A 26,891-nucleotide genomic window follows, 5' to 3' on the forward strand; every position below is an offset into this window, starting at 1 on the left:
TCCAGCAGCTTGACCCATGGTCTCCAACCTGTTTCCAAAGTCTTCCCACGATTTCTTCTTGGATGCTGCAATTATCTGTTTGGCTTTGTTTCTTTCTTCAACATAACTTTCTCTGTCTACCTGGGTTCTGGTATGTAGCCTTTTTGATACGCCTTCTTTTTCCTTTTACAGGCTGCCTTGACTGTATCATTCCACCAAGCTGTTTGCTTCTTCCTACTTTTACACACTACTGTTCCAAGACATTCTTTAGCCACTTCTAGTGCTGTGTCCCTGTACCTTGTCCATTCCTTTTCCAGTGACTGTACTTGACTACATTCAACTAACTGGTACCTTTCTGAGATCGCTGTTATGTACTTGTGCCTGATTTCCTTATCCTGAAGTTTCTCCACTCTTATCCTCCTACATATGGACCTGACCTCCAGCACTTTCGGCCTCACAATCCCAATTTCACTGCAGATTAAATAATGATCAGTGTCATCAAAGAATCCCCTGAATACACGTGTGTCCCTCACAGCCTTCCTGAATTCCTGATCTGTTATTATATAGTCAATGACAGATCTGGTTCCCCTGCCTTCCCAAGTATACCGGTGAATGTTCTTGGAGTTTGTGATTACTAAGCCCATACTGGCACAGAAATCCAAGAGTTGTTTCCCGTTCCTGTTGGCCTCCATATCCTCTCCAAATTTACCCATAACCTTTTCATACCCTTCTGTTCGATTTCCAATCCTGGCGTTAAAATCACCCATGAGCAGAACACTGTCCTTGTCCTTTACTCTAACAACTACATCACTGAGTGCCTCATAAAAACTATCCATTCTTAGTCACTAAAGAAATTTATTAAGTGCACTCCAGGATGAAACACAGCTCAATGGCTGAAGGGAATAGCAGATCTGCCAAAGGTCGCAAGATGGTTTACAATTTTGGATTGATATTCACTTTTTTCCATCACTACCTACCATAGTGCTGATTATAATACAGTGTACATGGATACTATTGTTGTTGCCATTATTCACTGGGTTGAGTTATGTTCTATGTGACATTAACTCCACATATTTTGTCTTCTTTCATACATACAAAAGCAGCTGATGTGCTGAAAAAAGTGCTTTCTGTTGAAGTCAGCCTTGGTTGGGAGCAAGGGAAATCTTTCAATGATGGTTGAGTAGTTTCGATTTGTACAGCCCCACTAAGCCAACATACTGCATGTCCTCATGGAGTGTACAAATAGTAAGTGCACCAGTCACACAATCTAAACCATTATTTTAAAGAATGGTGATACTTCATCAAGCAATCTTATTCAAATTTTATTACCGTAAACACCTTTTGTAGTATCTGATGTGCTTTTTAGCATCGCCAAAAGAAGCATGATCAGGAGAACTACTTATATAAGCATCATGATATTGGATATTTTTACTTCCTTAAGGTGCGCCCATTGTGCTGGGTATGTTTTTTTGTTTGCAGACCCATGGCCATGTTGTTCTTACCAACAGTCAGGGATCTATAACGTCCACCCAAGCAGAGAACCACTTCCCACAGGAAGACTTATACAAGTACGATGCAGCAAGTTCCTCAGAGGTTGCCTGCTAAGGACTATTTCTCCTCAACAGCAATCTGAAAGGTTGAACAAAATATCTCTGAGAGCGTGTTAATTCTGTGAATATTAGCTGTTCCAGTGAACCGCATAGTATTCACCTTTTTCGACAATCTCCTGACAAATGATCAGGGTAGTAAGTATTATAATCATATGTTTTATGTTATACTTTCTGACATGTTCCACACCCACGAGAATCATCTCATTTTTTTGGGTCTATGGAACGAAAACAAAATCTAATCTAATCTAATCTAATCTAATCTCTATTTCCTACAACACTACATTTCATTGTTGCCGCCAACAGTGGTTGCTCAAGCATGCTCAGAGGACAGGTGCCATCACTGGCTTGGCAGTCAAAGGGAGGAGCAGGTTACCTTATTTACCCAAATCGAAGCCACTCTTGAATCTATGCTTCACCCAAAAATGAGACTCAAAATTCGAAAGCACGTGAGGGAAGAAAAAGGAGGAAGGAGGATGAGGAGGAGGAGGAGGAGGAGAAGAAGAAGAAGAAGAAGAAAGGGGATGGGATATATGAATCCCAGCCGCACTTCAAAATCGAAACAAAGCTGACTCATTCTAACACGAGATACAAATTAGATGGAATGGATGAAGATACAGCTACAGTAGTTGGGTTCGATTTGTAAGCTTAGCAGTCAAGCTTAAGCAACGCTATTTTGTAGATTAATTTATTTTTTAAAACATTTAAAATGGCATGACATCTCTGCACAGAAGTTATAGTCTTAGATGAGTTAAAAATCACTACAAAAGTCAGTAACTGTGCTTCATTTCTGACACTATTGCTACACGGCATAAGAATAATATGAATGTAAACATTACATGTATGTATATTAGTTGGTGTTTGCCGTTGTCTCACTCACGTTTATTAGCGGGGCAGGATTTAAATGAGAAAACAGCTAACATGGAAGAATAAACAGTGTAACGTTTACATTCGTATTATTCTTACATTGAGGAGAGTACGTGATTTCCAATTCATAGGAACCATCACTTGTCGCTGATAGCAAAATGTCAAAGATGTACTGAAGAAGTTTCAGCCATATTAACGTAAATCACAAACACAGGTTTGCTGATTGGTTTTTTATAGTAGAGTTGTAGTGAAGTAGTAGTGCTGTAAAAACTGTGATACTAAGCTGACCTCTGCTGGTGCTTTAAGCAAACATGCAGCATGATTAACACTTTTTCCTGCAAAAGAAATAATTTTCTTCTCGAATTTAGCACTGTAATGAATGCACTCCATTATGGCTCACTAACACAAGTACTTCACAAAAATCGTCTATGCAATATGTGGAGTGAGAATGAGCCACAGCTTACCAACTTATGCAAGAATCCTAAGGGCTTACACACTGTTGGTATTTACATAAAGAAGTGTATTTTTGTTGCTACAAATATCTGAAAGGCTGCTATATTCAAGGATGAGCAATACTGAATTCCTGTTTCCCTTGTTGGATGACATATTACAACACAACAGTAAAAAAAGTAGTTTTGTCTTCCAACTTTTTTTATATACCTTTACTAGTGCAGCAGTTTGGGCACTAGTATTTATCTTTGTGCCTGCAAAGCATGCCTGTGGCAGCTCATGCTCCTAGTGCCATTTTTCAGTACTTCCACTTGCATTGCATTTGATTATAAGCTGCAGGTACTTTTTTGGATCCTGAAAACTGGAAAAAAAGTGCGGCTTAGATTCAGGTATATATGGCAGTCTAAGGTAAGACTTGGAGCAAAGATAGGAATGTAGTATGAAAAGGTTCGGGCCCCCATGTTTACCAATCTCATACTCTCAAACGAGGGGAGAATAGCTTAGTGAAGGTGTGCAGATTAGGGCATGCAGGTAGGGAGGAGGGTGGTGGGGGTGCTCAGGACAGGACAGGACAGACAGTTCATCTGCTGGGGAGAGATGATGACAGACTATTCAGGATCTATCTTACATACTATGTACACATCTCATGCATGAAGAGATCTTCACCATGGTCCTGAATAGTGCATAGTTGGTGGTGTACAGCTTGAAGCAGTTTTTAATGCTTCTTTCTGGTGGTAAACACCAACATTTATGGTGACTTATCAACTCGGGCAACCTTTCTCCACGTTTTGGTGTCCTACAGTGGTGTTCCTGTGCCTGTGTTAATTTCTATGCATTATGACATATAGTGGTCATGAAGAACAGCACAATCTGAACCTCACAGTGTGGTTGTAGTTCTGAATGGCAGGGCTGCTTACCAGTATTTGATATCCAGCATTAAATTGACAACCAATTTGCTGAACTGTGGCACATCAAATCATGATTAGAATGAAGGAGTGAGGGGGAATCCATCATCAACAAGTTGTTGGCCACACAAATTGACTCTGATGGCAGTGGTTTCACTTGATACCTGGTATTCATGGTATATCCCTGACAGAAGAATAAATGAGAAGTCCAGTACCTGCATGACCTCTGAGATGGAATCCCAAGTGTTGGGCACTCACAACCTGACAATTAGCAAATGCAGGCATTGCCTGTCTCGTCAATCATGAGTCGGAATGTCCTGCCAACAGCTGGTACAACTTGTAAAATGTATACTTTCATGGCCGGAAATGTTACAATTAATAAAATGTTCTGAGCTATTACGCTGTGGTTGAATGGATTTCACCTTAAAACCCAACATTTTGTCCACATGTGCGGATGACATTTTCAAGAGGGATCATGACCAATTCACACTCAGGCTTGCTACTGACTGCTACAAAATTCTGTTTCTATGTCCTTCTGCAGTGGCGTGATGTTACATGTTTTGAATGCGCGAGCACAATTGGCTGTTATTGACTTCTGTTGTCTGCTGTTTCTATCACCCCATTGCAGATGACTGGTACACATCATCTTCAGCATTGCAATCCAGCTGTCATTCAGCTTAACACCCTCCTCGTTCCTGTTGAAATTCCTGGGGTGTTTTACAATCTCTATGGCCTCTCTGTATAACCTTTCGTAGTACCTGCTTGTGGCTGCCAGTACTTGAGTCCTACCAAAATGAACGTAGCGTTTTTTTTTTTTTTTTTTTTAGTTCTCATGTACAGTCCCTGCAACTACACCAAATCCTATAAATTCCTACTTCTTCCAGTGGTTGGTGAGCATCCATGGCCAATTTTAAGTGATCTTGTATCTTTTGGGTGGGTTTGTAGATTACCGCTATGTTCCACTTTTTCAAAATTTTTCCTATGCAGGCAGAAATGTCCTTAATGAAAGACAGGAAAACTTTCAATTTCTTTGATGCCCGAGGATCTCCACAGTTTCCAGGCAGTGGTATTAATGCTCTTTTAATCTCAGTAAATGAGTAACCATATTTGAGCAATGCATTTGGTGATATGGTTTAATCCTGTATCAAGCAGCTCTGGTACACAGATTTTCCTAGCTCTATCTGCCAACGTTTTTTACGATGCCTCATTTTTGTTGTGTGTGGTGGTTTGAATCCCGGTGTAGGTAACGGTCTGTGTACATGGGCTTTCAGTAAATTGTGTGGCCCAAACCACCATGTTCTTTCCTGAAAGCTAACATATCGAGAAAATTCAGTCTTCTGCCAGCCTCGTAGTCCATGGGAACTGAATCTTCTGATTGATCCCTCTGACATGTTTGTGTAAATGACCCAGTTCCTCCCTGCCACAAAACAAACTTATCATCCATGTATCGGAACCAAATATTCAGTTTCTTGTTCATAGTTTCCAATGACTGATCCTTGAAATCTTCCACAAAGAAGTTCACTATAACTGCCCTTGAGGGGCTCCCCACAGCGACACCATTCATTTATTCATACAATTCATAGTTCCACTTGAAATTTGTGGTTGTGCGGCAATATTTAAACAGTTCTGCAACATCAGGAGGAAAAATCTGATTCAGCTATTGCAATATATCATTAATTGGAACCATAGTGAACAGCGATACGACATAAAAAGTAAGTAATATGTATATGAAGATGGTATCTGTTCTGTTGGACACGTCCGAAAGAACAGATACCATGCAGCTCCTTAGAATGAAATTATATTGAAATGAATACCCCTAGCTACATACAGGCGTTGATATAAGCCAACGAAGACAGTTGAAAATGTGTGCCTCGACCCAGACTCGAACCCGGGATCTCCTGCTTATATGGCAGACGCTCTACTCATCTGAGCCACCGAGGACACAGAAGATAGTGTGACTGCAGGGACTTATCTCTGGCACGCCACCCGTGAGACCCACATTCACAACTTATTGTCCCGCACTATATTCATAGCGCCCCTGCCCATCATACTGATTACTCGCGGCTTTACTGCCGATTCCTGTAAGAGTTCCGGCACTGTTTGTGCACCCATACAGAAGAAGATCGCCCTTGTGTGCGGATGCACAAACCGTGCCCGAACTCTTATGGGAATCGGCAGTAATGCTGCGCGTAATGAGTATGATGGGCAGGGGCACTATGAATATAGTGCGGGACGATAAGTTGTGAATGTGGGTCTAATGGAAGGCATGCCAGAGATAAGTCCCAGCAGTTGGACCATCCTCTGTGTCTTCGGTGGCTCAGATGGATAGAGCGTCTGCCATGTAAGCAGGAGATCCTGGGTTTGAGTCCCGGTTGGGACACACATTTTCAACTGTCCCTGTTGACTTATATCAACGCCTGTATGCAGCTAGGGGTATTCATTTCAATAGAAGTAATATGTCCTCTGGCTGTATTTAATTTACTGATAAGATGTGCTGAATTCTTGATATACAAATCTGACTGGCCCACATATGGTCATAATAATTCTCTCGAGAATTTGGCAAGATTGAATTTTCTTGATGTGCTAGTTTTCAAGAAAGAAGACGGTACCTTGGGTCACACTATTTACCAAAAACCCATGCATCCAGACCATTACCTACACTGGGATTTTTTTTTTTTTTTTTTGGTGGTTTTAGTGCGCACAACTTCAATGGTCATTAGCGCCCTGACTACTCTAAGAATGCACCGCGAGGCACGAGTTGACAATAACAACTAAAAGGGAAAACACGATAAAAGACAGACTGACAGGCATAGGATTAAAAAAACAGCATCATCAAATGTCCTTAGAGAGGTTTGTCAAATTGATAAAACAAAGAACACGAGCAACTGCTCGTGGGTCATCCGCTAAAAAGGCATCGAAAGTACTTGACAGGTTAAGATCTAGACGCAGTGTGTTAAAATCTGGACAGGACATTAAAATGTGTCGAACCGTCAGCAAGTGCCCACATGGGCAGAACGGCGCCGGCGCAGCAGTCAGCAGATGGCGATGGCTGAACCGGCAGTGTCCAATTCTTAACCGGGCCAAAACTACCTCCTCCCGCCGAGAAGGGCGTGAGGAGGACGTCCAAGCCACGGGAAGAGGTTTTAAGGCCCGAAGCTTGTTGTCTGTAAGGGCAGCCCAATCGGCATGCCACAGCGATAAAATGCGCCGACAAATGACCCTGCTAAAATCGGACGAAGGGACACAACAAGAAGCTGTCCGAGGTTGGAGGACCGCAGCCTTGGCCGCGGCATCTGCAGCTTCGTTCCCAGGGATACCGACATGGCCAGGAACCCACATAAAGCTAACCGGAGAACCGACGTCCACCAGCTGCTGAAGAGAGCGTTGGATCCGGTGTACGAAAGGGTGAACCGGGTACGGATCACTGAGGCTCTGGATGGCACTCAGGGAGTCGGAGCAGATGACATAAGCAGAATGTCGGTGGCGGCAGATGTAAAGAACAGCCTGGTAGAGGGCAAAGAGCTCAGCTGTGAAGACCGAACAATGGCCATGGAGCCGGTATGTGAAACTTTGTGCCCCGACAATAAAGGAACACCCGACCCCGTCATTGGTCTTAGAGCCATCTGTATAAATGAAAGTCATGTTGATGAACTTCAAATGAAGTTCCAAAAAACGGGAGTGGTAGACCGAACCGGGGGTAACCTCTTTTGGGAGCGAGCTGAGGTCAAGGTGAACGCGGACCTGAGCCGGGAGCCAAGGTGGCGTGTGGCTCTCGCCCACTCGAAAGGTTGCAGGGAGTGAAAAATTAAGGTGTTGAAGGAGGCGACGAAAGCGAACTCCAGGGGGTAGCAGGGCAGAGACATACAACCCGTATTGACGGTCGAGAGAGTCGTCAAAAAAGGAACGATAAGACGGATGGTCGGGCATTGACAGTAGCCGACAGGCATACCGACAAAGCAGTATATCGCGCCGGTAGGTGAGTGGCAATTCGCCAGCGTCAGCATGAAGACTCTCTACGGGACTAGTATAAAATGCTCCGATCGCAAGTCGTAAACCCCGATGTTGTATGGAGTTGAGGCGGCGTAAGATGGATGGCCGTGCAGAGGAGTATACGAAGCTCCCATAATCCAGCTTGGAGCGGATGATCGACCGATATAGACGAAGTAGGACAGTTCGATCCGCTCCCCACGACATACCACTGAGAACACGGAGGACATTTAAAGAACAGGTACAACGGGCGGCCAAATATGACACATGTGGAGACCAGCTAAGTTTCCTGTCAAATGTAAGGCCTAAAAATTTGGTTGTCTCCACGATTGGGAGAGCAACGGGACCGAGTCGTAAGGACGGTGGGAGAAACTCTTTGTAGCGCCAGAAGTTAATACAGACCGTCTTCTCGGCAGAAAAACGGAAGCCATTGGCGACACTCCAGGAGGAAAGACGGTCAAGAGAACGCTGAAGACAGCGCTCCAGGACACGTGTACACTGCGCGCTGCAATAGATGGTAAAATCGTCCACGAAAAGGGAGCCTGATACATCAGCTGGGAGGCAATCCATTATTGGATTGATCGCGATGGCGAAGAGAGCGACACTCAAAACTGAGCCCTGTGGCACCCCATTCTCCTGGCAAAAGGTGTCGGACAGGACAGAACCCACACGTACCCTGAACTGTCGATCCATTAAAAAGGAACGAATAAAAAGAGGGAGGCGACCGCGAAGGCCCCATGTATGCATGGTGCGGAGAATGCCCGCCCTCCAACAGGTGTCGTAAGCCTTCTCCAAATTAAAGAACACAGCCGCGGTCGGGCGCTTCCGCAAGAAGTTATTCATAATGAAGGTCGACAAGGTAACCAGATGGTCAACAGCAGAGCGGCGCCTACGAAATCCACATTGTACATTGGTAAGTAGGCGTCGAGACTCGAGCAGCCAAACCAATCGAGAGTTAACCATTCGCTCCATCACTTTACAGACACAGCTGGTAAGCGAGATAGGTCGATAACTGGAAGGCAAGTGCTTGTCCTTCCCCGGCTTAGGAATCGGGACAACAATAGACTCGCGCCAGCATGCGGGAACATGTCCCTCAATCCAGATGGGATTGTATGTACGAAGAAGAAATCCTTTACCCGCAGGAGAAAGGTTCTTCAGCATCTGAATATGAATAGAATCAGGCCCTGGAGCGGAGGATCGTGATCGGCCAAGTGCGTTTTCGAGTTCCCGCATGGTGAATGGGGCATTATAACTTTCACAATTCGAGGAGCGGAAGTTAGGTGGCCTAGCCTCCTCTGCCTGTTTGCGGGGGAGGAAGGCAGGGTGGTAATGAGCAGAGCTCGAAACCTCTGCGAAAAAGCGGCCGAAGGCATTGGAGACAGCCTCAGGGGCCACAAGGATGTCATTCGCGACCTTCAAGCCAGAAACTGGTGAGTGGACCTTAGTGCCAGATAGCCGGCGCAGGCTACCCCAGACAACAGAAGAAGGAGTAAAACTGTTGAAGGTGCTTGTGAAAGCAGCCCAGCTGGCTTTCTTGCTTTCTTTGATAATACGACGACACTGAGCACGTAATCGTTTATAATTGATACAATTCGCCACTGTAGGGTGGCGTTTAAATGTGCGTAAAGCACGTCGACGAGCACGTAAAGCGTCTCTACATGCTGCGGTCCACCAGGTGACCGGTACGCGACGTGGAGAAGAAGTAGGGTGAGGGATGGAATATTCAGCAGCAGTGAGAATGACTTCCGTGAGGTGTGCGACCTGACGATCGCAGCTTGTGAAGGTTTGATCCTGAAAGGTCGCCCTGGAAGAGAAGAGCCCCCAGTCTGCCTTGGAGATGGTCCAACTAGAGGAGCACGGAGAGGGGGTATGCTGCAGGAGATGGATAACACACGGGAAGTGGTCGCTCGAATATGTATCAGAACGTGCATACCACTCAAACCGGCGTGCAAGTTGGGGAGTACATATAGAGAGGTCTAAATGGGAAAAGGTGTGAGATGTGTCCGAAAGAAAAGTAGGGGCGCCAGTATTGAGGCAGACAAAAGTGAGCTGGTTGAAAAGGTCTGCTAACAAGGAGCCCCTCGGGCAGGATGCTGGAGAGCCCCAAAGGGGATGGTGGGCATTGAAGTCTCCAGTTAACAAAAATGGTGCAGGTAGCTGAGCAATAAGTTGCATCATGTCTGCCCTGGTAACGGCAGATGATGATGGAGTGTAAACGGTACAAAAGGAAAACGTAAAAGTGGGGAGAGTAATGCGGATGGCAACTGCCTGCAGGCCGGTGTGCAACGTGATGGGATCATAGTAAATATCATCCCGGACCAGCAACATAACCCCTCCATGAGCTGGGATACCTACCACATGGGGTAGGTCAAAACGCACAGAGGTGTAGTGTGCCAAGGCAATTTGATCGCATGGGCGTAGCTTCGTTTCCTGGAGGGCTACGACGAGCGGACGGTGCAAGCAGAGCAGCAACTTCAAGTCCTCTCGGTTGGAGCGAAAGCTGCGAATATTCCAGTGAATAAGTGCCATCGTAAGAAAAGGAAGATGAAAGAAGGGGTCACTTCGAAGGCCGCTGAGGGCCTGGCTTCGAGCGAGCACTGCCGCTGCTATCAGTAGGCGGACAGTCATTGTCCATTGGGTCTATAGGTTCATCGGCCATCTCGGGAGGATGGCCGGGAGGGGGAGCTTCCTCCGCCGGTGAACGGCCAGATGTACGGCTACCAGCGGTGCGGCCAGGCGAAACGGATGACGGCCTGGAGCGGCAACAGCTGGGTGGCGCAGGAGAAGAAATGCGCCGTGGCGGAGAAGGAGAACTGTGCTTCCTATGAGCCTTTTTGGAAGGACGTTTGGTGGAAGTACCGGTCGAAGGCTGGGAGGTCGAGGTACGTAGGAAGTCTGCACGGGATGGTTCCTTCTTGAAGGCCCGTGCATCTGACTTCGGGGTCTTCGTCTTAGCAGAAGCTGATGAAGGGGCTGGTGTCTGTGGGGTGATGGGAGGAAGAGAAGACGTCGACCGCGCGATCTTAGCACTGGCCGAACGGACGACCGTGGTGCTGAAGGTCAGATCGCATGTCTGGGTTGCTACCTCCCTGGTAGTCCGAGGAGAGGTGAGGACAGTACTGTATTTCCCCGCTGGGAGCAGTGCGGGCTTCCTACTAGCCAATACCTTGCGAGCAGCCGAGGTGGACACTTTCTCTTTGACCCGAATTTCTTGGATACAGCGTTCTTCCTTATAGACAGGACAGTCGCGGGAGGATGCGGCATGGTCACCCTGACAGTTCACACAGCGAGGAGACGGAGGTGGACAGTCACCCTCATGGGCATCCCTGCCACAAGTGACACATTTAGCCGCATTGGAACAAGACTGTCGAGTGTGACTGAAACGCTGACACTGGTAGCAGCGCGTAGGTGTCGGGACATAGGGGCGAACAGAAATAACTTCGTAGCCCGCCTTGATGCGCGATGGCAGCTTAACACTATCGAAGGTCAAGAAAAGTGTCCGGGTCGGTACAAGGTCATTGTTGACCTTTTTCATGACCCTATGGACAGCCGTCACGCCCTGCTCAGCGAGGAAAGATTGAATCTCCTCGTCAGTCAATCCGTCGAGGGAGCTAGTATAGACTACACCACGAGACGAATTCAAAGTTCGGTGGGCCTCCACCCGGACAGGGAACATGTACAGGAGTGTGGCCCGAAGCAGTTTTTGTGCCTGAAAGGCACTCTCAGTTTCTAGTAATAAGGTACCGTTACGCAACCTGGTACAAGATTTGACAGATCCGGCTATGGCATCTACGCCCCTCTGGATAACGAAAGGGTTGACAGAGCAAAAATCCTTTCCGTCCTCAGATCGAGAAACGACGAGGAACTGTGGGGCAGGCGGTAGTACTTTTGTCACTGGTGGCTGGTCACGTTTCCGTTTTTGGGCAGAAGTCGAGAGAGATGGAGTAGAATCCATTGCGGAGGAATCCCCCATGATTGCCAGCGTCTCCGATGGCGCGCTCCTTTCTTGTGGGGACCCTCTCAGAGGGCACTCCCGCCTTAGGTGAATGTTTACACCTCAGGTCACACCTCCCGAGAAACAGACGGAGGGACCAATCGGCATGGTCAGAAGGTATCAGCTCAGGCAATCACCCCTCCCCGGGCCTGGCCTTTACCAGGGGGTACGCGCGTGCCTTACATGTCTACCCAGGGCGGGGAATTACGCGTTACCCCGTCACCGGCTACGCGTGCGAACGTGTGGGTCGGCCTTCAGGCACGCACAGGGAGGAAGGAAGAAGAGGAAAAAGATGAGAGAGAGGGAGAAAGAGGACAGACTGTCTCAAACGCCGAGGCGGAGACCAGAGAAGGCAAGGAGAAGGAGGCAATGAGAAGGCAAGGAGAAGAAGGCAATGAGAAGGCAAGGAGAAGGCAAGGAGAAGAAGGCAATGAGAAGGCAAGGAGAAGTCAAGGGAAAGAGTAAGGAAGACAGTGAGGTGGAGAAGAGCAAAGAAAGGAACCAACAAAAGGAAGGAAGAAACGAGAAGCGAAAAATCAAAAAGACCACAATTATAGGTCGTGGAACCGTCCGTCTCCGGACGCAGGCGCTAACTACCCCCGTGAGGGGGATGGACTCCTTTTAGTCGCCTCTTACGACAGGCAGGAATACCTCGGGCCTATTCTAATCCCCGGACCCGCAGGGGGTACCTACACTGGGATTCAAACCACCACCCATAATAAAAGTGAGGCATCATAAAAAACTTTGGCAGACAGAGCAAGGAAAATCTGCATACCAGAGTTGCTCGACACACAATTAAAACATCTCACTAACATTTTGCTCAAGAATGGTTATTAATTCGCTGAGTTGAAAAGGCGTTAAGAGCAGGGCACAGAAATCATAGGGATGCTCCAACACTTGTGAAATTGAAAGTTTTCCATCCTTTCATTAAGGATCGCATCTAAAATTGGCCAAGGATGCTCACCAACCACTGGAAAAAGCAGGAATTTATAGGTTTTCATGTGGTTGTGGGGAGGGGTACGTGGGCACCACCAAAAGAATTATCAAAAAACGACTAGAAGAGTACAAGGGCAATTGCAGAAGAGGGGATACTGACAGATCAGCTGTTGCGGAACATGTTTTGCAACCAGGAGACCACCACATTAATTTTGATAGGACTCAAGTACTGGCAGTCACAAGTGGATACCACGAAATGTTATACACAGAGGTCATAGAGATTGTGAAACACTCCAAGAATTTCAAAAAGGAGGAGGAGGAGGGTGTGAAATTGGATGACATCTGGATTCTGGCACTGAAGAAGATGCATACCAGTATTCCAGAATGGGGTTATAGCAACAGCAGAAGACAGCCATTGTGCTCACACATTCCAAACATGTGCCATCATGCCACTCCGCAGAAGCACGTGGAAGTAGAATTTTGCAGTAGTCAGTAGCAAGGCAGGGTGTGAATGGGACATTCAAAAAAGCTATGATCACTCTTGAAAACGTCCTCTGCACATGTGGACATAATGTTGGGTTGTAAGGTGAAATCCACGGCATAATTGCCCGGAACACTTTATTCACTGTAACTTATACAATGTCCACCAATGTCTATCACGTGATGCACTGAACTATTTCATTCACTGTGGCAACTGAAAGCTCTCTCTTCGATGTAGAAGTTATCTAATTCAGTTGACTATGGGTTTACACTGTGATTCCCCTCCTCAGGGGACACCGCCTTAACGTAGCACTATCCGTACGGGTGAGGAGTTTTGCGTGCTCTGGATCCGGAGGGCTACGCCAGCAGTAGCGTAGCTACCAGCAGGTTCACCTATGTCGGACACGCCAAAGGGGAGGAGCCAGACAAAGTGTCCCCCACAACGAACTATCATTAGCCTGTCTCCTATCCTATCCTATCCTATCTTAAACCTCTCCTTTTTCCTTATCATTATCAACCACTGCCATGGATATGGCAAAGTCCTTAACAGCAGCTACGGCAGAGACGAACATTTTTGGGACGGCACAGCTGGTGGAGGAGGCACCCTTTCCCTCCCAAGGGCAAATGAGGAGTGGAACCAAAGCCTTGTGGGGATGAGGGATCTTCAAAGGCTGCGGGAGTAAACCTTGAAAGAAATTCCTCAGATGTGTTAGGCTTCGCACGTCAGCAGATGAGAAAAAGTTGTTACTGCTTTCAATCAAAGAACGAGCCTTGGATTAAAAATACCTAATGTAGACAGGCCTTCTTGTTCCCCTGAAATGAATGACAGCTCTTCACAGCCTGAAGAAAAACCCAAGAACACGAGAAGATACACTAAACAAGAACAGAAAACTAGAACCTGACAAAAACAAGTTGAGAGTGGGAACATTAACTGTAATAACCTTGACAGGAAAGACTGAAGAGACTGTAGACATGATGGAGAGGAGAAAGATTCATATCCTTGGATTGAGAGAGACCAAGTGGAAGGGAAAAAACTCTAAATTGCTGAGAGGTGGGTACAAATTATACTGGCAGAGTCACAATAAAGAGGCAAAAAATGGAGTGGGGTTAGTGTTTCACAAAGACATTGATCCAATTACAGATGTGAGCTTTATAAGTGAAAGGATAATTAGAACAAGAGTGAACTTGGGAAAGAACAGTTTTACTAAATTCCTTGAAGAACTTGAAGACCAAGTACGAGAAGATAACATTATGATAACTGGGGATCTGAATGCTCGGATCGGCACAGATAGAAATGGATATGAGGAGGTAATGGGTTCTTTTGGATATGGAAGAAGAGATTTTGAGGGTGAAGAAATTACAAATCTGTGCATAAGGAATCTTTTTTTCATGAAGAATACATTCTTTAAGAAACAAGGTAGCCATAAGATTACTAGATATGGCTGGGATGGCAAATCTAAGACAGTTATAGACTATATATTAACGGACAAACTAATTGGAGGAAAAGTAAGGGACACTAAAGTCATACCAAGTGAACACTTGGATAGTGACCACAGATTACTAGTAGCTGATCTAAATTAAGAAGAAGAAAATAAGAAAAGTTGGCAAAATATAGTAGCACAAAAATTGCCAAAAACTGAAAGGGTAGTGTAGAGGAAGAATGGAACCTATTTAAAACATCAATAGTTAACAGTGCTGTGCAGATATGTGGCAAAACTAAGAGTAAAGTGAAAGACAAAGAAATCAGTTGGTGGAACAATAGAGTAAAAGATGCACTTAAAAAACAAAATATGGCAAAGAAAAACATGAATTTTGGAAAAAAAAATTAGAACCAGAGGCTCGTACCAAAATATGAACACAAGGTGACAACACTGGAGAAGGAATACCAACAAAAGAAACTCCAAGCAAAGAGAATTGTGAAAGAAGAAAAGGAGAAGAGATGGGAAATATTCACCCAGAAACTAGAGCAGGATAGGAAAGGGGAACCAAAAACTGCTATATGGGTTATTGAAAAGTAAAAGATCTGATAGAGAAGACATAAAAGCGATTGAAACAGAAGATGGGGAAATTATCAGGGACATTGAAGGTATCAGAGAAGAAATGAAGAGTTATTTTAAAATCTTACTGAATGGGGAAGGTGCACAAGAAAGTGACACTGAAGTCATTGAATTAGAGGAGGAGCAGGATCCAATCTCTTGGTTAGAAACTGAAAATTCCCTCAAACAGATGAAAAGAGGGAAGACGGCTGGATTGGATGAGCTGACAGCGGATATGATTAAAGCCGCAGGAATCCATGGAATACAGTGGTTACACCGGGTGCTGGGGATGATATGGAAAGAAAAAGTGTTGGATGAATGGAAAAAAGGAATTATAATACCACTGTACAAGAAAGGTAGTACAAAGAAATGCACCAACTACCGAGGAATAACACTTATCACACTGCCTTAAGATAATGGAAAAGGTTATAGAAAAAAAGATTGCGGAAAATTCTAGAACACCAATTACAGGAACAACAGCATGGGTTCAGAAGTAATAGGGGAACAATAGATCTCATTTTCTCTCTCCGTCAGTTAATGGAGAAGTTTCGGGAAAAAGGAAAGGACTTGATAGTACCATTCATGGATTTGGAAAAAGCGTATGATAGTGTACCAGGGGATAAAATATGGGAATGCTCGAGAAAACATAATGTTCCCGATTCATTAATTAAAAAAGTCCACATGCTGTACAATGGTTGTGAGAGCAGTGTAGAAAGTAGGAGGTGGAAGATCAAAATGGTTTAAGGCAAAGAGAAGTCTTCAAGCAAGGCAGTTCGCTCTCCCCTTTACTCTTTGTTACACTTATGGATACAATCATGAAAGAAATCAAGGAAGAAGAAAATGCTGATGAGATCGCCATTAGGGGAGAGACGGAAATGGAGGTTCAGAGGAGACAAGATTACTGGAAAACAAAATTTAAAAAAATACGTTTTGAAACACCTTTGATGTGCAGCAATATGTACGCTGCGTATTTTTATATTAAAAAGGTATAAATTCGAATTCCACCAAATACCACATGTTACTTTCTGAAGCATTGAAATCGAGATTGCGATGCACTTTTGTAAGCCACTCATAGCTCATGTCACATGATTTCACCAGCTGATGACAGCATAGGACATGTGATGTAGTCAGCCAATAGCCAGATCACTCTTCAGTAGCACGAAAACACAAATAAGAAAAGTTAATGGTTTAAATTAACATACATAGCATTCACATATAATATTGGTCTCTAAGATTAATAAGCTGGAAGAGAAGCTAAGCTTCCACATATAATGTTGATCTTTTCTGCGCGTGATACACTTTAAGATACATCACACAAATATACCAGTAAAAATTTTAATAACTATGTAAATGTCTGTTCATCTGGGTTTGAAATTCTTCTAAATAGCCGCCCTCAAAGAGCTGATTTTTAAATGAGGGTCAAATGCTTTGTTATTTAAGAAATTCATCGTACATTCTTGCACATAGTTCATCTTGTGTAAAAGGAAATTCGCTTTTAATGTATGTAATGCTCTTCAAATCACCATTCGCAATATTTTCCCACTACCCGTTAGAAATAGGTTCGTTTCAGCAGTTGCAAGAGAGCACCAGATAACAGGCGTCACCGCGCGATGACGCAGCAAGGCCGTATGTTTGTACGTGTAAAACATTAAAAGATCTTACATTATGTCATAAAAGAAACAAGACATCAGAGGATACTTCAAGAGCATCAGAATTTCGTAAAATGCAAAATTCAGCTTAAAGTGCACATTCGTATGTCCAGATTTGGATGTAAAGTTTTTTGGAGTACCAGTATTGTATTATCTCATGTTTGGTTCTTTATCATGGCATAATGTCAAACGTGCACTTGAAATCAGTGAACAGTTGAAACCAGCCAACAGTGTGAAATTAAACAGTTGGTTTCAAATAAACTTAATGGCTCAGCAGAAAAGATTAATAAAAGCCAAATCTCTTTAGCAAACCGACAAAGATAACTTCATTGTTCTGCAAGGCGATTAATGCTTGACTGTCAGAAAGGTGGAAATAAAATCTGAAACTAATAACATATTTTAGCCTTCCGTAATTATGCGAACGTATTTTAATTCATTTGATATCTCCCGGTCACAAAAATCCGCTTCATCATTTAACGTGAGAGCAATAAATGAAGAGGAAACAAAAAAATACTGAACGTAAACACAGGTCACGTTTAGACAACCTATCTCCCCACCACAACTCAGACTGCTCTGCACACCACGCCCGGATTTACTACCTGTATATTTCCGAACCGGGCAATATTAGGTAGTGGCACCCAGCCACACTTTTGTAACCAGAAGCGGGAGAAAGTACTAATCATGCGTGACTCAACTACGCATGCACAAGAGCCCGCCCGCAACTGCTCAAAGGAATCTCATTTAAACAGTTGTCACGTCACGCTCATCGGAGGCATTTTGTTGTTATGAAGCATTGCATAGTCTTCCAAATGCCTTTGACACATTTTGCTGTTGGCAGACGCTTGTATGAGCACTGTGTTTTGTTTTGTATACAGCGCATTTCCTTTGCAACTTACGTCTTTTTTCACAACCATTTCATTACAGCCTAATTCAACACAGTGGCTCCAGTTGCCCTTCTGAGATCGTCTTGCAGTACTCTGGTGGTATCCGTATTATGCTGCAATGCAGATATGGCCAGATATTGGTCTTCAAGTGGCATTGTAATGTATCGGCGACCTTGTCCAACTTCGCAATCTGTGACATGGTCATGAATGGAACAGTGATCCAGGAAGTGCAGAATAAATTCTTTATTTCTATCTGTGATCTCAAAATTGTTAGGTACTCAGACAACTGCTTTTGGTAAGCAGTGACCATCTTCAGACCTGCAGTAAAACATGAGGAGAAAAATAAAATACAAACCCAAATACAACTAGTGGATTGTCTACAGCTCAAAACAATAAATTGGCGATAATGAAAAGTATTACTGACTAACATGTGAAAATTATGCACTTTAAATATGATGAGGCATACCTGTTTTAAAAACATTTTCTAATATAATGAAGCCATAGTGGTATCATCAAATGATAAACACAAAATCAGTGTCAGTATTGTCAAACTTACATAAAATATGGTATGTAATACAGTCATCTTGTTAACTGTGTTACTGTTCAAAACAAACTGCCACACAGTAACCACAAAATATTTGTGTCACAAGCTTGCCAGATGTTGCTACTGAAGGCATACATATATTCTCCATTCTCTATTCATATAGTCATTATGACCTATTGTATTGTTTTATGCTGTAGACAATCCATTAGTTGTATTTGTGTTTTTCCCACATTTTGCTGATCTGAAAATGGTCATTGCTGACTGCTACTGGTAGTCGGAGGACCTAACAAGTTTGTGATCGTAGACAGAAATAAAGAAATTTATTCTTGTCCAACTCGCCAACTTATGGATCGCACATGAAGAGGCATTTGCATTTGCAGCAACATGACCAAAAGTCCACCCTTTCTGGATCAAACAGACCTTCCTTGCAACTTGTGCTGCGTTAAGATGCTGCATTGTATGTACTTGGTTGAATACAATGTTCACAAATGACAAAAATGCACAAATGACAAATGCCATCTGTGTACCTCACTAGAAAACACTGGAACATCAGTACCCACATCCGTCCGAGGAGTCACCTCACACTGTGCTGTGATGCACAACACATCTAATACATGGCAAATAATTTTAATTGTTGCCTACACTGAAAGCAAAGATCTCAAGTCACGTGATATGGCCAGAAGTACTGCCAGTATGAAAACAGATTTAACATACTGGATGTGGATATACATATTCCCCTAATTCTTTTAATCGGTGTATGATCCCCGTAACATGCAAATAAAGAGACTAAATTATCCTTGCCGACATTGAGCTGAAACATTGTCTTCAAAAACTACGAAAGGCTCCAGTAATAGAACTGAAGCATCAGCATGAAGATCAACTGCAAGAAGAATTATACAGTATGAAAATGTAGAGGCTTTTGTACTTGCCAAGCCTTACATAACTCTTGTCTGCTATACACTTAGTCTCGGAGATTCGATAAAATGTTTTCCATTATTTACTGGATTAGGAAAATCAGTGGATCAAAGAATGGAAGTCTTATACTATTATCTGGTTTATTTCAACAATGTGTATTAAGTGTGTCATATAAAAAAGGGTGGGGATTCAGAGTGGCAGAGTAATGTTTCTTCAATATTTTCTTGTTTTGATGTGTGCTTTCCTCCAGCTGCTTCAAAATAGGCAAATATTTAGTTCGAAAAGAATATTAATAGGCATCCTCTCTAGTCTTCAACTACATCTATAAGTTAACAACATCCTAGATTTTCTACAAGTTAACGACAATATTTATTTGAAACTTGGGCTGTGTTACAGCAAAAGAGATTTTCCTTTAACACTTTATGTTCTCAGACTCACATTATGACAATACACATTTAGTGTGCACTGTAAGAATACTAATTGCAGAATAATATTATTCATATATCTTACCCTCCTAGAAGTGCAACTTTGAGATACTTTTTGAAAGTTGTATTCAGGATCCAACCAGGCAACCCACCAGGAATAGCTGCCTCTTGCCAGACATGGAGACTCGTCAGCACCTCAGATACTTGAGCATGTTCTCTGCAATACAGAGTAAAAAATGAATCAGTAACCAGGTAATTTCAGAAATTCCATGGCAACTCTTATCTTGGTGATGATACAGTAATGGCAGGAACAATGATCACTAAGCACAGGCAAACTTGTGCAAGTGATGCTTTGGTTAGATTATTTGGAGGCTACATATAAACAATTGGATTCTATGTTTTCCTTATTTTAAGGAGGCTTTTGGTATTGATTTATGCCAAAATTAAATGGGATACACACTTGCACAACATTCTCTCAGGCATGTGAATGAATGCCTTTTTTCCTGGAATAAATTATTACGAAAATATGTGACTATGCCATCTTATTTCTCTTCTCAATGACTGTAGTTCAGTCTTATAGAAAATTACAAACACTGAGAATAAAATCGTTTGTTCATCAATAATGGTGACCACTGTGCTGACTTTAAGAGGATTAAGGAATCAAACTATGAGGTCATCAGTCACTCATTCAGAAAAGAAGTTATTGGAGAACAGTGTTGTTAATCAGAAGTAAACTCCGTCTCAGCATGTTACCAAGCTGTATGCCCAGAACATTAATTAGCAATAATGCGAGTTAAAAGCAATTACAGGAAATGTAAAAAGGGGTGCAAAACGGGGCAGTGTGTAGACCACAAGCTGATGGGGAACCCTTGGAATTCATCTCTGGTGAGAGGTTGCCCCCAGCCAAGATAAGACGTGCAGAAAATCGTGATACACCACCACCTCCCTTCTAAATGGACAAAGAGGCTGTCAGTGGAAGTAAAAGGGGGCTTAGAACTAAGAATACAGCAAATATCAGAAAGAGGCCTGTAAGGTAATAGACTCAAAGTCAAATGGAATGACCTGGCTGTCAAGTGGGGCATACACAATAAGGATCCACCCTCAGCATCAGGCACTTTTCCCAAAACCACCTTATCTGAGAATGGATAGTGCATTAAAGCTGGGAATAAAAGCCATTTTTCAGAGTGACTATAAAACCTGTTTGGCTGTTCTTTCATTATCAGCCAACACTGAAGCTAAGACTCCAATCTTGTTTATTGGAGTGCTGTAATTAGGGTGCACTAAACAAAGATACAAGCTAGTGTTCGTGAAACACCATAGTCACACTGTGGAGGCATGCCACAGGGAGAAGCATCAGCGGCCAAAACTAATGGATGTGATGTAGAAAAGAGCGTAAGGCAGGGCGCTGAGCACAGCAGATGCCTCAACCGAGTGGAAGCATGCTCTCCGTCAGCTGTCCACCAGAACTGAATGCCCTTCCTTGGTAACTGGTTGAGCAGATGCATAATGTGGGCTGCTTGTGGAAGGAACTTAAACTAATAATTCTGCTCTGCACAAAAAGCCTGCAGCTGCTGTAAGTTTTGTGGGCAGCATAGAGGGGCAATGACAGAAACACTGTGGCCAGTAGGTTGCATCCCATCTTTGTTGAGCAAGTGGCTGAAGCATTCACTAGTTCCTTTAAAAAAAATAGTGGTTGTGTAAGCAGCACTTGAGCCTTGCATCACACAACATAGCAAAGAGGGGACAAAGGGTATGCAGCTGGTCCTGACAGGTAATGGCCGTGACAATTACACCATTGAGACAGTTAGCATGAGCAGGGATGAACACTGTTAACTGTTCCACGTATCTCTGGAAAACTGCTACAAAGGACAAGATCCCAAATGGCAAGTGCTTGTTGTATAAGCCAAAGGGAGTGTTGATGATCATAATGCATTGCAATTTCAGTGGAATCTGCAAGTACCAGTCTGCATCAGCAAGGTCTGTCTTAGAAAACAATTCACTCACACCAAGCTTTGTGAGGATGTCATCTGTACGTGATATGGGGTAGGATTCCACTTGCACCTGAGCATTGATTGTCGATTTAAACTCTCCACACAGCCCGTGGGAGTCATTGGGTTTCTTGACCACCACCAGGGGCATGAATTGGTTTTAGCATGTTCAACTATGGGCACTGTCTGAATGTAAGGAGATACAAGCAAGGAAAGCTGTGGTGCACACCAGGCCAAGTCCGAATAGAGGTGCAAAGGCAGTACAGAGGTCATTGAGCTCCTGGAAGGGAACCGGGTCTGAAACGACATGAACCTTGTCGGTAATGGAGAACCCAAACAGAGAGGAAGTGTCCATATTGGAAATGTTGTCAGCTGAGTGACTATTGACAAGAGAGTTATCAATCATTTGACCTTTTCGTATGCAGTGTTGTTTGTCAATTGACCACAGAGGGGAATCAAGCTGTCACCATATGTGACCAATGTATGGGAGAGCAAAGCCAAGTTGGGGAACTAAGACGAGCATACATTTGGTGGTTAAACAAAGGAACAGTAGCTCCCATAACCACCTGGAAATCGACATTATGGTTTTCAATTGTGACGTTGGAAGGATTGCCCTGAGAAACAGCTGCCTCTAATTCATGCACCATCCCTTGAGGAGTGACATTCGACCATCCTGACAGATGAAACCAGACAGTACGGAGATGCCCATCTCTCCCACAACAGGTGCACCATGCGCAGTGACCCAGATATTCTGCATGTGGGTGTGCTGTGGAGCACTCAGGAGATGATGGGAGACCCAGCTGCTTACACCGACAGGGTGGTACAGGCTGTTCAGGGCCACTGACATGATCAAAAGCAATGAATCATGGTGCCACTGCCAGGAAAAAGGCTTACGAGAATTCAGTCCCGGAGGCGGTGGCTGGACTACTGCTATTTGGGGTTGACCCACGAGGCAGTCAATTGCTGCCTGCATGATCTCGAAAGTGTGTGCGATTTTCAAAACATCGTCCAATTGTCTAGTTTGAGGGCTGCAGGGTGTACTTCCAGATCTGGAGCTAATAGGACCACTACATCTCACATCACAGAATCTGCACAGGAAGTGCTGCAAGCTGGGTTTGTACAAGTGAAATTGCAACATCGACTCAATCCTTGCAAAGCTGTCACCCATGAGTGGTACGACTGACCATGTTGCTTGTGGTACTGATGGAACTTAGGCGCAATGTGACCACATGGAATTGTTGTGAATAATAATTTGACAGCAACGAAAACATCTCATTTAATTGAGTGTGACAATACTTGAGCGTGGAGATAACTTCTGTAGTAAGAAAAATGTCTTTGGGGAAGCCCATGAAAGGAGAGCATCATCTGAAACCTAAAAATCAGCGAAGTGCTGCTTCAGTTGCTGAAAATAGTCTCCCAATCCTCTCTGGCATTTTTTAATGGTGGAAATGTGGATGGGTTGCTCTCCACCTGGGAAGTGATCACAGCCTGGATGGCTTGGGAACCCTGAACCTGTGGAACCCAGATCCTGTAAGCAATCTGATAAAATACTGAATTTTCTGATGGGACAATTCAGTCTGTTGTTGAAATAGCTGTCGCAATTGCTGCTGCATGAGCAGCTGGTACTGTTGCTGTTCCACAAGTTGCATGAGCTTCACGTGCTTAGGATGCTGCTGATCTTTTACCTCGTCACAGATTATAGTGGCAGGAATTTGACAAAATGGGGAATGATTTGAGAACCATTAGAACAAGCTGACTGGCTGGTGGTGCCACAGCAAGTCTCCTGATAAGAATAAACAGGTGTACAACAACAACTAGAGAATGACAAACAATGGAGATGGCATAGACAAATAACAAGTCCAGCAAGTGAACCACAACTGAAACCTAAGATTTAGCAAAATCAGAACCAAAATCACAATGTGTAGCAAGCTGTGCCACTGGCTTTAAAGGGGCTGCCGCAGGCACTGATTGGATGGCATAGCAGGTGTGTCTCTATAGTCAGTGCTGCAGCAGCGACAGCAGTGCTCACAGATTGCAGCAGTGCCATCTAATGGCCGTCTTTGAGATCCATGCCTTCCAGAGGACTTCCAAACTTGGTAGGCTGGGCTACTGTACTCATATATAATACTAGAAGGAGAAATGAATTACACTGTCCAGCACTCAGCATTGGCGCACCACTGAAGGGAGTGAAATTATAGTTGTAAAGTATTGGCAGAACATAAATAATTAAGGAGTACAAGGAGACAGTGGTTCAGGAGGAGGAGGGGGTCAGTTTGGCGGATAATCAGAGCCATGACAGAGGATGTGATTTAATTGTTTCAGCCCAGGATGATATCAGGTGTTGAGGAAGGGGCTTCTTTGTAGATGATTCTTGGAGGGTGGTGGGAGGATGTGGTACAGGAAACCTATTTAAGGACTATGTTTAGGGGTAGTGTCTATCTGCAAAGACCTTCGTGAGACCTCCAGCATAGTGAGTATGTGAATGGTCATCACTGCATATATATCATCTATGAGTGGCCAGGTGGTATGTCAGGTATTTTTTAGTATTGAAGGGATGTCAGCTGTCAAAATGCAGGTACTGTTGGTAGGTAGTGGGTTTATGTGAACAGAGGTGTGGATGGAGCTATCAGAGAGGTGGAGGTCAATCTCGGGAAAGTGTCACATTGGACTGGGGTAAAGCGAATGGGAAACACTACACTATGTCATCTTACAACCCAGGACTGATCAGTGGAGTAGCTTCACAGATATGCAATTGGCTCCATGAATGTTTGAATAACAGAACTTAGTATACTGTGCTGAATAATAAATGTCAACAGATATGAAAGTAATGTGTGCACTGCAATAAAGTGTAATAGGATCTCCAATGCGCTTAAAATATATAAATGATTTATCAGTTAGCATCAGCAGTGTAATAAAACTGTTGACTGATTATGCTGTTATCTACAGGGAAGTTGGACGATAGTAAGGAAATTCAGAAATACTACAGCATTTACACTTGGTGTAATGAATGGCAGCTCTCTTTTAATGTGAATAAATGTAATGCCACGGCTACAGCAAAGAGGAAGAGCTCTATAACAATTCATTTACAATAATCAATATATTGAGCATGTTAAATTTTATAAGTATTTAGGAGTAAAGCTAATAAGTGATATGAAACAGGATGAACATTGAAAATCAATACTGGGGTAGCAAATGAAAGATTTAGATTTGTTGGTAGGGTTGTAGGAAAGTGCAGAATACCTTCATAGAAAGTCACATACAAGGCAATATTGTGAACAATTCTTGAGTATTATTGCAGTGCTTGGAGTACTCCTAAGTAGCATGACAATAGAAGTTGAATGAATGTAAGAATCACTGCTAAAAACATTATACATCAGTTATAGGCCATACAAAAATGTAACAGCGATGTTCAGAAAACTTAGAGGAAAGGCTATCATGAAACCCTGTTGGGAAAATTTGCAGAACCTATATTCGAGAAAGACAGTGTTGCCACCACAATATCTCATATGGGGATCACAAGAAAAATATAACAGAGATTAACGTATGTACCAAGATACAGAGACTGTGATGTTTTCTCCTTCAGTCAATATGTAAAATGGAACATGACTGAAAATCACTAAATTGATATGAAGTACCTTTCCCCATAAAATTTATAGTAGGTTGCGGAGTATTAGGTTACGAATGTAAGTGGCCAGACTATTACAATGTTATATATCAAATACTATGCAACAAAAGGCACAACCATATCACAGTATCTTCAACTACTTGATTTGTATTTTTCAGTTATGAGGATGGAGGACTAGCATACGTATTACTTTGTAACAAAAAAGGGATTTAAGAAATGAGACATTTCTTACTACAAAGAAGTTGTTATGGCTGATACAAGAGCACAAAATACATTATATGATCAAATGTATGGCTGAAAATGACCTACAAGTTCGTGGCGCCCTTCATCGGTAATGCTGGATTCAATATGGTTTTGGCCCATCCTTAGCCTTGATGAAAACTTCCACTCTCGCAGGCATACGTTCAATCAGGTGCTGGAAGGTTTCTTGGGGAATGGCAGCTCATTCTTCATGGAGTGCTGCACTGAGGAGAGGTATTTATGTTGGTCGGTGAGGCCTGGCACGAAGTTGACGTTCCAAAACATCCCAAAGGTGTTCTATAGGATTCATGTAAGGACTCTGCACAGGCCAGTCTATTACAGGGATGTTATTATCCTATAACCACTCCACCATTGGCCGTGCATTATGAACAGGTGCTCAATCATGTTGAGAGATGCAATTGCCATCCCTGAATTGCTCTTCAACAGTGTGAAGCAAGAAGGTGCTTAAAACATCAATGTAGACCTATGCTGTGATAGTGCCATGCAAAACAACAAGGGGAGCAAGCCCCCTCCATGAAAAACACGACCATGCCATAACACCACCGCCTTCGAAATTTACTGTTGGCACTACACACGTTGGCAGAAGACATTCACCGGGCATTCGCCATACTCCACACCCTGCCATCGGATCACCACATAGTGTACTGTGATTCGTCACTCCACACAACGTTTTTCCACTGTTCAATCGACCAATGTTTACGCTCCTTAGCCCAAGCGAGGCGTCGTTTGGCATTTACCGACGTGATGTATGGCTTACGAGCTGCCACTTGACCTAGAAATCCTAGTTTTCTCACCTCGTGCCTAACTGTCATAGTACTTGCAGTAGATACAAGCCTCTTCAACTGTCGGCAGTCTCTGTCAGTCAACAGACGAAGTCGGCCTGCACGCTTTTGTGCTGTGTGTGTCCCTTCACGCTTCCACTTCTCTATCACATTGGAAACAGTGGACCTAGGGTGGAAGTCTCGCATACAGATGTACGACACAAGTGACACCCAATCACCTGACCACATTTGAAGTTTGTGAGTTCTGCGGAGTGCCCCATTCTGCTCTCTCATGACGTCTAGTGACTACTGAGGTCGCTGATATGGAGTACCTCGCAGTAGGTGGCAATACAATGCACCTAATATGAAAAACATATTTTTTTGGGGGTGCCTGGATACTTTTGATCACATAGTGTACGAGTATGTCCCATAATTCTAGAATAAAGTATCATCAGATTAACATGTGGATACTAATGCAATTCTGTGTTGTGATCCTTAAAAAATGCTGGAACGCATATTCCCACCATATCCTGGCTGGAGCAGCGACCAACAAAATTTTCTCTTTCCTTTTTGGTTTAGTCTAGAACAGTGGTAGTCA

At 43.6% G+C, this 26,891-nt stretch overlaps 1 protein-coding gene across 1 annotated transcript in view; it reads right to left on the bottom strand.

Annotated features, from left to right (window-relative positions):
- The window catches only part of LOC126191444 (general transcription factor IIH subunit 4), a 136,457-nt gene that overhangs the window by 69,423 nt on the left and 40,143 nt on the right, over positions 1 to 26,891 (bottom strand). Inside the window, exon 3 of the mRNA XM_049932326.1 lies at positions 19,744 to 19,875. Within this exon, the coding sequence (XP_049788283.1) occupies positions 19,744 to 19,875 (132 nt within the window). The remainder of the gene's footprint in view (positions 1 to 19,743; positions 19,876 to 26,891) is intronic.

The sequence above is a fragment of the Schistocerca cancellata genome, chromosome 1 (genome assembly GCF_023864275.1).
Source record: "Schistocerca cancellata isolate TAMUIC-IGC-003103 chromosome 1, iqSchCanc2.1, whole genome shotgun sequence".
Lineage (NCBI taxonomy): Eukaryota > Metazoa > Arthropoda > Insecta > Orthoptera > Acrididae > Schistocerca > Schistocerca cancellata.